Here is a 14,044-nt window from a genome sequence, read left to right as displayed (position 1 = left end):
CATCTATTACTGATACGACCTTCGATGTATAAGTTGTGGATTCCACCGGAGGACGTGAGGTTGACAGTTACTATGGGGGCTCTAGTTCTCGAGGTCGGCAGTTGCCCCTTGGTGTCGACCCGCTCTAGTTTTCCGACGGCTGTACGATCTTCTTACAATTACGACGAATGTGGCCTACGTCTCCACAATTCCAACATCTAGGCTCGCGTCTCTTTGGCATCTGATTACTTAATACTCTCCGTATCATTTCCTCCAGACGTTCATCGTTGTGTTCGTCACTTTCTTCAATGGTTCTTACTCTATGGCCTCGTGAAGTTTGACTAGCCGTTTCATGTTCCAATGCAATAGCAAGTGCTTCATCTAAAACTTTCGGCCTTGCTAGTCGTAAAGCTTTCTGTAGTTCATTATCTTTCAGCCCATTGACGAAGGTATCTACTGCAATTTCTTCTAAAACGCTGTCTGGCACCTCTGGATAAGCCAACCGCACCACACGAGCCACATCTGCTTCAAATTCTTGCAGATTTTCACTTGCTCGTTGACTTCTACTTCGCAGTTGTGCTTTGTATACTTGTTGTAGATGGGCATCTCCATAGCGTTTTTCTAGACGAGTGAACAAGGTCTGGTAACAATTTTCTTGACCCTTAGGAATTGATCTTAATATATCTGCAGCATCACCTCGCAAAGCAGCAGTCAAGGAAACAGCCTTTTCCTGTTCGGTCCAATGATTGGCGGTCGCAATAGCTTCAAATTGTCTAAGATATATGGACCAAGAGGACTTTCCATCGAATGGTGGTAATTTGAATCTCATATTATGCGACGTTTCGTCTCTCGGTAGTTCATCTTTCACTACAGGATCTAAAGCTACTGCATTAACTGACGGTTGCACTTTTGTATCGGTTATCATGCTCTCTAATTCTTTGATTTTCTCTTCTACGGCCAAAACTACTGCATTAACTGAAGGTAGAACTTTCGTATTGGTTACCATAGTCTCTAGTTGTTTGATCTTCTCTTCTAACATTTCTTTATTGTCGTCTACACTTTTCTGTATCTTATCGAATGTTCTAGAAACTTCTTCAAATTTCTCATTGTTCTGTTTACAAACTTCTTCAAGTTTTTCGTTGTTTTGCCTACAGACCTCTTTAAAAGTTTCTTCAATCTTTTGAGAAGTCTCGTCGAATCTTTTAGCAACGTTTTCGAATTTCTCGTCGCTTTTTCTACTAACTTCTTCAAGTTTCTCGTTGTTCTGTCTACTAACTTCTTTAATTACTTGAGAAACACTTTCAAATTTCGATAAGATCGCTTGTTCTGCTGTCTGGAAGTGGAACGTCTTTGGGTCCTCTCCATTCTTCTTGAGGACCTCGTCGAGTCGTGCTTTCAGGACTTTCTTGGACCCACTGGCATCTTGCTCGTACTCTTCTAATTGTTCACGGAGCTGTTTTAGCGAGAGTTCTTCTAGCAACATCTTTAGTCGGCACACACGTACTTTTCACAATGTCTTTTAAGTCTTTCCGAATATCGAACAATCAACGCACTCCGGTTATTCCCGACGAATAAAGTTCAAAAGTCTTTTAAAGTCTCTCTGTAATTCACTTATTTATATCGCACTAAGTTTACCCCACACCTGACACCAACTGTAGCGTGATTAGTGTAATTACTTCTAATTACAATAAAACTAGCGGTTCGTAATTTATATACGACTTTATTTATATAAGTTACAGACGAATTTATCTTATACACTAAAACTTATTTACAAAATATGCCCGTATTTATACCCAGTTGTTATTCTGGAACAATCCACTCCCATCTCGAGCTATCGGCTTGTTCCGCCTACGTGACGTACCTTCCAGAATTCTCCGGCGAGGCCTAGCACATCCGATTACGTCATTCTCGAGGTGTTTACTGTTATACGGGGATCGGCCAAGATTTCTCTTCCGCTACAATATAATAAACCACCAATCAGTTGTTGATATATTTCACTGTTTTTCATCGGCTTTTCTCTGCTAAGCTTATAGTATCCAACATCCAGCGGTATATTGGACCCTTTTGCATCTCTCATCATAAACTTGTTCAGCAATTTGTCAATATAACTGGTTTGATTTAAACTATATATCCCTTGATCGCACCTTTCAATCTTCATACCTAGATAATTTTGTAATAATCCCAAACTCGTTATTTTAAAATTACATTTTAGATTCTCTTCAAATGTATCAATTACCTGTGTATCCTTTGCTGCTATTAAAATGTCATCCACGTACGTAAACCCTTTCATTATTTATTACCATGATATATATAAACATGTATCAATATTGCTTTTACAAAAATTTTCTTTAGATCAAGTTTGCTTCATCAAATTTTTGGTTCCAAGTTCTGGCAGATTGTTTCAAACCATATAAACTTTTATTTAATTTGCAAACAAAACTTGTATCCTTTTCTTCAAATCCCTCAGGCTGTGTCATTAAAATTTCTTCTGACAGTTCTCCATTTAGAAAGGCTGTTTTTGCATCTATATGCCTTACTATGAGTTTTTTACTCCATGCTTCTGCTAATAAAATTCGAAGAGTAACTTGCTGCGCAACCGGAGCGAACACTTCATCGTGGTCTACGCCGAATTTTTGGCTAAGACCCGTTGCTACCAGCCGTGCTTCTTCGAGCTTTGATCTTCGCCTGTTTTTAACTTGAATACCCATTTGCATGAGACTATATTCTTTCCCTTTGGTGCTTGTATTAAATCCCAAGTTTTATTTTTCCTGAATGACGTGATTTCCTCTTCCATAGCTTGCTTCCATTTTTCACTATCACTTCTTTTAAGCGCTTCTTTAAAGTTTCTAGGTTCTACTTGTTGGAGTTCTGTCAACTTTGCTATGTAGCGCTCAGGTGGAACACTTTTATTTACTCTGCTAGATCTACGATCACCTGGATTCTCTATATCGAGATCTGTATCTAATTGATAGTTAGAATCACCGTCATCATTGATTAACGTCAACAAGTAAGGCTATAGTTGACAAAGCCTTATCATTTTGTTTTTCCAAGAACTGCTTCGTTCTGCTTCTAATGGTAACTCATTCGAAACTATTTCCCATAGATCAGCATTGATGAGCAACATTTTCACTAAATAACTCCACGACTGATAGTTCTGACCGTTCAACTTTTCGACGTTATATTTCGCACTTTCCGCCATTATGTATTTCGGTTAACACGAAAACTTTGCGACTGTACACTTTTAATTATTATCCTAATACAGGTGAGCTAAAACGTAACTGAGCCCAGAACCTATTAGAAATATAAGATAATAAAAGGTACAAATAAAAGTAAAAACTATTTATTTTAACCGAACCGTATTATAACAATAATATACAAAGAAATTAAGATATGTGTTTCTTCTACAAAATATTCTCACAGACTAAATACCAAACCGAACTTAAACACATTTCTGGCATTCACATCCCTTGTAACATGATACTTTTATACAATTTTACGTAAGAGGGTATCGGCCTAATGGTTCTAAGAAGTGGCTCACCCATGAAGAAAGACTCCACGTGTTCATTCTAACACTTAACAAATATACAGTGATGAGCGCGCTAATAACCGGAAAATAGCGCAAAAGATGGAAACCGTATTAAATTGTGAGATAAAAAGAAATAAAACTAGTAGAGATGTTAACTTTAGCGATAGGAACATATAAACTGACATTATATTGATTGTTTCCCACCTTTAGATGTAGCAAACGAGTATTTCAACTAAAACTGTGACTGTGACAGTGGCATTTCTCAAACTCGTTCGATACGTCTAAAGGTGAGAAACAATCAATATAATGTTAATTTATAAGGTACTATCGCTAAATTTAACACCTCTAGTAGGTTCTTCTCTTTTTATCTCACAACTTAATATGTTTTCCATCTTTTGCGTTATCTTGCCGGTTATTAGTATGGTCATCACTATTATTATAGTTGAGTATTAAGTAAATTCCAACAATTTGGAGGACTCATTATAAAAACATACGCATATAAAAATATATGCAATACGAACGAACAGAGTTTCCTAAATATTCATTATGGTAACGAACGCAAGAAAGACGTTATAAACAGATAAACCATCAATCGAAGACCTAAGTGGAAGAAGGAGGCATGTTACAAAGCCTACCTTTTGAGATATGGGCAGTCAAAGTTTTTATTCCTCTACTTTTATCATGAAAATATTGTTTGTGTTATTTAGTTTTATTTGTATTGCTGTAAGCATTCCTTTACATATAATGTTGATTATTTCATTCATAGGAGATTCTGACCAATAGAAAGCTACAGACATGCAAATTAAGGTGATAATTTTTGATAATCTCCCATCGTTAAGCATATTACGTCAGATGCCCTTCGTTGCTACGAAAAAATACATTCAGTGACATTAATGACAAATGTTTTAAAAATGATAAAAGTGATGACTTTCAACCGTCAAATACATATTTATAACAACCGTGTGTTTAATTTCACTAATTGGTACTTACATATGGACGGCGTTATGCATCACTAGACCAAGCGCCAAAAATTAATTTTGAGATATTTAACTTCAAAGTTTTCACTCTATTAAAATTCAGTATATGTTTCAATTGTCGTAATTTTTGGTTTTCGAAGACAGTTTTTTATGTTTTCTCTAAATACGAAATAGTAACTTGCTAATGCTAAAGAAAAAGGAAAAAAAAATAAAAAGGCGTTTGGTCGACTTACGATTTTCGGAACATTGTGTCATTGCGTTATGCATCAATAGACCAAGCGACATGGAGGTCGTTTGGTCTAGTGATGCGTAAGAGTGAATAGTAGGCCACAAGCTATTTTTTGTTTTTGGATATGACAATAAAAGTCGTTGTTTTGAACATTTTATATTACTTAAGAAATTAATAAAAATAAAAAAACTTAAACTATAAAAAAAACTTGAATAAGTGTTAACAGTACTACTTTCCGAATATTGTGATATTATTAAGTAAACTTTAATCATCTTGCACCTCAAAGTCTAACTCTCCATCAAATCCGTCAATGTCATCTTCTACTGTATTATTACTGAACAGGGAGCGGTACAGAGGTTTTGCATCATTTGGTATTAGATGCATTAAAGATCTTAAGTCGTTAAGCTTAGGGACAGAAAGTGGCTTGCCTGTGGGCCAAAGAGGAATCAAGTGGTTACTTAGGGATTGCATTGCAACGGGCCGTCCTCTTTGAAGTTTCTTGTGCAGATCTACTTCAACTTCACTAATATTAAAATCTCTTTTCATAAAAATACTCAGTGGTTTATCCTTTCTTATTTCAATTTGCCTCGTTTTAAGCCAGCTTACCTTACTGTTTTCTGTGTCTGATTTACGGTTTGTAATCATAGTTTCCAACTTCTTCGTTCCAACGAAATCTTCTCTTTTCATTCTGTGAACTACTAATGGGTTCTTTTTACGGGACTTCTTCATAACGTTTAGATAATCATCAACGGTATATAAACGTTGCTGAAATTTTAGGGCACTTTCAATATCTCCAAAATCACTATCATTGGGTAAAAAGCTATGACCAGGAAAGAGATAGCGTAATGTAATTTTTTCAATGGTGGGATGGGTTTCTAAAATCGTTTTTAGAATCAAAACTATTTTGATGTTGCGGTTTTGGCCGCCACAAGAGTCTGACCACAAAATTACATGTTTTGCAGAAGTAACATTTTCTTCAATATGTTTCTTAATACAACTGCCTACTTCCTGGGCTCCCCGACCAGCTTCCCCTTCTAGCCAAACATAACAATGACCTTTGTTATCCTTGCCGCTATGGATACCAAGGTTGTAAACACATAATTGACGCTTATAATATACGATATTTGTTGGGATTCTCGGAAGGGGAAGAGTTTTTTCTAAATCAAAACAAAAGGTCTCCACTTCTGGTTTATCGTTGCTCATCTTCATGTCTAGCTTTCTTCTAGATTGTGCATTTTCCGCTTCTTCTAAATGCACATTTTTGTCTGCCTCTAACTTGCTTAATTTTTCGTTATCTGAGCAATTTTTAATTTCTAATTCTAAACAATCACATCTATTACAGGTATCTTTTTTCAACTTTTTTCTTTGAAGATTAAATCGTGTTAAAAATATTTTTTTGTAAAATGAAAATTTAACATGATCATTGTGTTCTTCTTCAATATACAACTCATACATTTTACTTAAAGTTGTGTCTTCTGTTAGGTATTCCCTTTCTGTGTTAGCTCTTCTGTAATGTGACTTGTACTTGGGGAATTTCATTATGTGCTCAATTACTTTTTGCACACGATTTTCGTTAATTTTATTGCGACCTCCACTTTGACCACGACAATCTCGAACACCCATTGGACGTTTGATAGCTTTCAATGCCGCATTGACTTTGCAACTTGATATTCGCAAGGTCTGTAAAAAGAAAGGTTTACACACTGTCACAGTAGATATTTTGTATATCCTGGTAGTATTTCTCGTGTTACTTGTTTTTGCTCTTTTACGCTTTATTGGGACTTCGGAAATATTGGAACAAATTATAGCCCTCTGGGCATCATGAGATTCAACATTGTAAAACTTATCAAATTCTTTTTTGGCATTATCCACACCAATCTTTTCCAAACATTTACACTTACAAAGATACATACGGAACTGTTTTGATTCTTTACATGCATTTCTCTGCGTGAAGTAACTCTTGTTTTGAATACAGCTTTTTTTTCTTGATTCGCGACTTTGATTAACATACTTACGTTTTCTCCCTTTTCTTGGTCTTCCCTTTGGCGAATTCGCTTTTGTAATAATACTGTTTAATGCGATTTTTTCTTCTGGATTTTGCTCCTGCTGAGGAATAATGTTGCTTGTTTCTCCTGAAGTTGAAGGCATCTGAAGTGATTGATTGTCGAAATCTGCTTCTGGTTCTTGTTGTTCAACCTCCGGAACTTGAATGGTATTTTCAATACAAATTTCATTGTCAGGATTTTTCTCATTATTTAATGGCACGTTATCTAATTCCCAAGTAACTGGCACAAGTTCTATAAGGTCAACGCTATCATCTAGTGCTAATGGATGTGTTTGAGTCTGCAAAAAAATGCAAACATTACAATAAAACTAGATCAAAATATTTACCAAAGTATAATGCCTTACTCCCTTATAACTCCCTTTTCTTGGTCTTCCCTTGGGCAAATTCGCTTTTGTAATAATACTGTTAAATGCGATTTCCTCTTCTGCATTTTGCTCCTGCTGAGAAATAATGTTACTTGTTTCTCCTGAAGTTGAAGGCATCTGAAGTGATTGATTGTCGAAATCTGCTTCTGGTTCTGGTAGTTCAACCTCCGGAACTTGAATGGTATTTTCAATACAAATTTCATTGTCAGGATATTTCTCATTATTTAATGGCTCATTATCTAATTCCCAAGTAACTGGCACAAGTTCTATAAGGTTAACGCTATCATCTGGTGCTAATGGATGTGTTTCAGTCTGCAAAAAAATGCAAACATTACAATAAAACTAGATCAAAATATTTACCAAATTATAATCAAGAAATATTCATCAAGGGGCCGTTTGCTTATTTGCAGATATTTCGGCAACATTGTATTACAAACTAAACAAAAGTACTACAAAATAAATCCACATTAAGTTGCTGACATAAATTTAATTTAACTACAAATACTTAGATATTTACATAGATGAAAATTCTAACTTTGTCACGAAAAACTGATAAAATGTTGGAACAGATATACGATCAGTATACCATAATATTTATAAATATTTATTTTATTTGCTTACCTGCACATCTTCTAGTGTATGTGATACCATCGCACTGGCAATCATTTGTCTCGTTCTTGATTTAAAATTGTCCATATTTAATTGTACTTCTAACGATAATTTTATTAAAAAAATTCAAGTAAAAACTGCCACTACTTAACCTAAACGCCTCAACAAGTTGTTGTCAACAGTGCAGATGTACATATATTGCCAAAATATTCGATTTACGATCATTGAAACTCTTGGCCTTGGCGCTTGGTCTACTAATGCAAAACTAATACACAAAATTTGTCGCTTGGTCTAGTCATGCAAAATTCGAAATCCACAATAAGTAGAAAGGCGCTTGGTCTTTTTAAATATTACTGGTTAACCGTTACTAATATACTAATGGGATTTATTTTATATATAGTTTATGCTATTTCCCACCAGAAAGCGCCATAATCCACAATTTGAGAAAATGGCGCTTGGTCTAGTGATGCATAACTCCGTCCATATATAAATTACAATAAAATTTTGGTTTTGAATAATTTTATTCACGAAATAATCGCAACAAATTGCACTCGAACTCTAAAATTAATATAGAATTTTAGAGCTCTTGTGCAATTACTACTGATAATTTGTTTTTATTTTTAGTATTTATTTTTAATAAATAAAAACTGTACATACCGCCTTCTTCCATTAATTTTAGTGTGTATAACTATCCTTTATCTGAATGGATGAAGGGGGTATGTGGCATGGAATAATACTCTATAATCAATTTTACAGAAATTTATATAATTAAACACAAAATAATCTTCTTCTTCATGTGCCGTGCTTGATTATTGAGCGTTGGCTATCAAATTGGCTATAGTAATTTTGTTAATGGCAGCTCGGTAAAGGGATGAAGAGGATCTGTTAAACCATTCTCACAGGTGTCTAAGCCATGACGGTCTTCTTCGACCGGGCCTTTCTTCTTCGACCTGGCCTTTCTTCTTCGACCTGGCGTTTCTTCTTCCGTCTACCCTGCCTTGTATTATTAAATGGAGTAAATTATACAGAGTGAGTTTCATGTATGGAAAGCCTCAATTATCTCGGAAAGGGCTTGCACGATTTTTTATAGATTTTGGTGACAAATGGTTGTCTAATGCGACCGATATAATAGTGACAATTACATTGTTGCCAGAACTTCCGATTTTCTGTAAATCTAATGAATTTTCTTATTTCAAATGGACCCTGTATATTTTTGCGTTTTGAAGTCCTTAAGAAATGCTGATTATTTTTCGTGTTATATTCCCTATATAACAAATTTAAAAAATCAATTTTTTCAACCCGGGTACATTATTTTAGGTTCTTTTGATCATTTGAAACAAAAAAGGTCTTTTGTAATTTTTCTCTAAAGTTAATAGTTTTCGAGTTTTAAGGGACTATCCTAGTGTAAAAGTACGAAATTCATATACTTTTTTTGAGAATTTCTAAAATAAGAAGTACTATACCAATTGATTTTGAAAATTTGCATGAGCATTTATTATAAAAAGAAGTACATACATGTAAAACAATTTTCATAAAAAAATATTGAAAATTAAACGATTTATGCACCATCTACTGGCACCGTGAAAATAAAAACATGGCCCCACTGCTGCCATGATTGGGACTAATAGAGTTACTGAAACATAGAATTTCAAAGTAGTTATTGAAATATAAGTTATTTCCTATACCATTAACTAGGATTTTTGAAAAATATTAAAATTTGGAAAAATGACGAAGTGTTGAATTTTTTTTTAAATTAGCTAAAACATTTTCAGTTTCAAAAACCGCCAAATTGACATTTTTTATCCGATCAAAAAACCCCTAGTTGATGGTATAGAAAATAACTTATATTTCAATAATAACTTTGAAATTTTATGTTTCAGGGTCTCTATTAGTCCCAATAACAGCAGCAGTGGAGCTATGTTTTTATTTTCACGGTGCCAGTAGATGGCGCATAAATCGTTTAATTTTCAATATTTTTTTGTGAAAATTGTTTTACATGTACTTATGTTTATAGTAAATGCTCATGCAAATTTTCAAAATAATTGGTACAGTACTTTTTATTTTAAAAATTCCCAAAAAAGTATATGAATTTCTAAATTTTACATTAGGATAGCCCCTTAAACCTGAAAAAGACGAAAAATGTTTCATACCTCCTTCTTCCATTCAAGAATTGTATTTTACATGTTACATGTTTATATTTTACATGTTCTTCATCCACTAGAATATCTTATTATATTTATATTATATTATATTATATATCCACTTATTAAGCTTTTTAGAGGTACAGTAAAAGTGGCATATGATAGTTAAGTTACATACCACCTTCATTCACTAAGAAACTCAAAATTTTAGAAAATGTTACATACCTCCTTCTTCCACTTAGGTCTTCAATTACAAAATTAATTTCTTTATATTATGTCAGTATTTGATATTACCACCCCTACTCCTAATTACACTTTTCAATCGATTTCGCATGGATAGGATGACTTTTCAAATAAATTCTTCATCATTAATCGCAGCTCAATTCCATTATGCTCCCTGGTGCATGATTGCTATCCCGGGCCCTTCGTTTAAGCTGATCCCAAACATGCTCTATTGGATTAAAGTCCGGTTGTAGGTGTGCCGATCTCTCAGATAGGTGGCGGTGAATAGTGAGGTATGGCATCGTGCATTAAAATAAATGCACCACCAATAAATCCCGCGTATGGAACCACATGTTCCTCCAATCCGCCGTTAAATTTCCTTCACGTCCTCCACCAGGCACGAAATCCAACATGGTTTTCCCATCCGTGGAAATGCCTGCTAAAAACATATAAGAACCGCCTCCATATGTCACAGTTTCTCGTATACGACATTGAGCAAATCGCTCTCCCGGCCTCTATAGACTCGACCGACGCGCGACGCCTCCTGTCGTTGCAGTATAGGCACATCCTACTTTCGTCGGAGAATAATACCTGATCCCATTGCTGTTCGTAAGCAAATTCTAATCACCTTTGCTTCTGGGCTGCAGTTAGCTTGGGACCCGTAGCTACCCTTTTTGGTGTCAGGTTGGCTGCCTTCAGTCTCCTTCTGACTGTTCAAACGCTGGTAACCACACCTCGGACCTCTCTAAGCTCTTCTTTGAGGTTAGCACCAGTCAAATGTCCATTTCTCAGGGATTTCGATACAAGAAATCGATAATTTCTCTCGGTTGTTATTCGTTTACGCCCTCCTCCTTGTCGGCGGACATAATCACCAGTATCTTGGTACCGACGATACACTCGGGACACAGGTGATTGGCTTAAAAGTCGATTTGCCACGGCCCTATGGCTCAGGCTTTCTATCAATAATGCTACTGCTTGAGCTGCTTTGACAGACGTGGTATCCATTTGTAATGCACTTGCGAACTGCGTCTAAGTGACCGATGTATTAGTGGGTTGTATTAGTGGATTGTAAATGGTACGCCATAAAACGCCAAAGGCCATAAAAGAAAAAAATAAACAAAAATCTTACATAACCATCTATTCTATAGGACAAAGTCAGTTCGACACTTATAGTACAGATTTTTATCTTTGTTTCACACTCTTAAAGACAAAGAAAAACAGTGCGGTAGCTGCTTTGGTAAAATACATATAAGTTGTTTATTTAGCAACAGCGCTTTCCTGTTAAACTTGACGGTAGCGAAAAAACTAATCATATATGAGGAAAAATTTGTTGAATTTGTTTGCCGTCAAGTTTGTACCGATGAGTGATGATGTCATTAAATCTATGACGTGCATTCCTAATTGTTTGACTTTTAGTTTATTAGTGAAAGCTTTTATGTCCAATTTAAGATCATTTGAATAAGCAACTAGGTAAATCATATAAATTTATCTGAAGTATGTTGATATAAGCAGTGTACATAAACAAATTACCTCTAAAGCTAAAAATATTCCTAAGACCACTCCACTTGCCAAATACAGGAAGGAACACCGGTACAATAGGCCCGGGATGTAAACTACCACAGCCAATAAATGAAACACTTTTCTTGTACTAGTTGAAGCTTTTTGGGCATAAAATATCTGATTGCTAATTGCAAGTATTGCAATTCCGGTACAAAATATCCAATACAGCATAAGTTTTACCTAAAAATAAAATATAATTAACGAATGTTCAGTCATAGGTTGAAAATATTTTTTTTAATCACTAATAATTTTAAATCACTCTTGGCTGGTACAGCTCAAATTTTGCTTCCAATCGATTGGTTATTATTTTGGTGTACAGTTTGTATAAATGGTTGAGTAGAGAAATTAGCCTGTAATTCTCTAGGTTCATGTTGTCAGCCTTTTTATGCAGAAGAATTGTAATGGAATTATTCCAAGCTATAGGAATTTTTTGACTATACAAGCAGAAATTGAAAAGGTCTTGTATTTTTTTTAGAAGAGAAGTTCCTCCAAGTTTTATAGCTTCTGTAACTATTCCATCATCTCCTGGAGCCTTGTTGTTTTTTCAATTTCTGGAATGTCCTCAGATCCCTGGTTTTAACCTTTTGTCTATTGTCTTGATTTATGATATTGTTAATTTGGTTTGTGTATAATATAGTGTAGAACTCTTCGACTATTCCTAGTATTTTCTGTCTGTCTGTTGTTACCTCACCCTTTTTATCCTTAAGCTGGAAAATTTCTTTTCTACTTGTCGCCATTTTTCGTATCATGACCTTCATGCTCCGGTTTTGCTCTATAATCTGTACTATTTTTTCATGTTTAAATTTCCTAATATCTCTTCTCACAGCTTTCGATACGTCTTTATTGAGTGCCCTAATGTTTTGTGGGCAATGTCCCTTTCACTTTGTAACTGTCTTCTTTCTGTTATTTTGAGTGGTGTTTCTAAAGTGATCTTTTCATCACGTTTGGTCTTTGGGCAAAAACGTGCTTGTGCCAGTTTAAGTGTATCAACTTGTTTATTCAACTCATCGACATCGTTTGATATTATGCTGTGGTCAAGAGTGTTGTTAATGTGATCTCCAAATGCTGTTTCGTCTTGTGGGCGTGTCCAGTGAAAGTACAGTCAGAAAAATGAAAGAATACGTTAGAACAAACGTAAGAATAACGTTCTTACGTTAGAATAACGTAAGAACAAACGTTTGTTATTTATAGAAAAAGACAGCAGAAACAAAATAAGTGATTGATGCGATCGTTCATGGGTATTCTTTCATTTTTCCGACTGTATTTCTTTTTTATTATATGGCTTCTATCTAAATGAGTTGATATCTCAATGGTAGCTATATTTTGTCGAGAATCTATTAAGAACGGTCACATCTTTAAATATGCATTTTTTGTCTGTAATAAAGTAATCTATTTCGTTGCGGGTATTACCGTCTGGAAGTTTGACATAGTACAAATACAGTGGAATAAATACCTTCCAGATACTTGTTCTTTTTTTCCACATTAGAGAGAAAAATAATTATATTTATATGTTAATAAAGCTACAAAACAAAACTATTTCTAAAATATAATTTTTCTTACCATAGACCAGTCTTCTACCATTTGATTCAAAATCCATAATACAGGACTTCTTTGCAGTAGAACATGCAGTGGGATTATAATAACGCCGACAATTATAATACTTGAAATAGTATAAAATGGAACAATATTCTTTATCTTGAAATAATAGGAACAAAAAGCAATAGCCAGAATTCCTACAAGACCTAGCTAAAATAAAACCAAATAAGATTAAAAAAGATTTATTACAATTTAAAAAAAATATAATTCTTATACTTGTTACTATTGTTCCAAATCTGGAATATTCCATCACCTATTAAAATGTTATATTTCATGTGTGTGCTTCGGTTCTTAGTTATGTGCTTTAGAGGATCCGATATAAGGTCGATTTGCACCGATCTGTTTAATGGATAAATATTATTGGATATGTAATTTAGCATGTTAACAATTACAAAAAGCAAGGGTTGCCCGATTTAATCTTGTTCTAACTATAATAAATTAATAATTAAAAAATGACATTTTTTTATGAATTTTAAAAAATTTCGACCCTGGCAGATATTACATCAGATTATTTGGATCATTCTAAATAAAACAGGTCTTTTGTAATTTTTCTCTAAAGTTGATCGTTTTCGAGTTATAAGTTATTCACAAGTAAAAAATATAATTTTTGTAATCATCAAGTACAGAGATTCAAGTTCAAACCTTTTTCTATCAGGTCTCGATAAGAATTTTAGCCATGTTTTATTCTAAAACATATTTTTTTAATTGTTAATGAGGAAGGTTTTTTATGGGGAGACGGGCATTAACAACTAAAAAACAATGTTTCAGAATGAAA

The 14,044-nt window shown here is 34.3% G+C and overlaps 1 protein-coding gene across 1 annotated transcript in view; it reads right to left on the bottom strand.

Annotated features, from left to right (window-relative positions):
• LOC126890510 (dolichol kinase) overlaps window positions 1–14,044 on the bottom strand; it is a 73,797-nt gene that overhangs the window by 24,358 nt on the left and 35,395 nt on the right. The window contains exons 4-5 of the mRNA XM_050659508.1: window positions 13,234–13,419; window positions 11,644–11,853 (exon numbers count right to left, since the gene is read on the bottom strand). Coding sequence (XP_050515465.1) covers window positions 11,644–11,853; window positions 13,234–13,419 — 396 coding nt within the window. The remainder of the gene's footprint in view (window positions 1–11,643; window positions 11,854–13,233; window positions 13,420–14,044) is intronic.

The sequence above is a fragment of the Diabrotica virgifera genome, chromosome 8 (assembly GCF_917563875.1).
Source record: "Diabrotica virgifera virgifera chromosome 8, PGI_DIABVI_V3a".
Taxonomy (NCBI): Eukaryota; Metazoa; Arthropoda; class Insecta; order Coleoptera; family Chrysomelidae; genus Diabrotica; species Diabrotica virgifera.
Note: the sequence above shows the minus strand (reverse complement) of the source record. Positions and strands in the feature narration are given on the sequence as shown.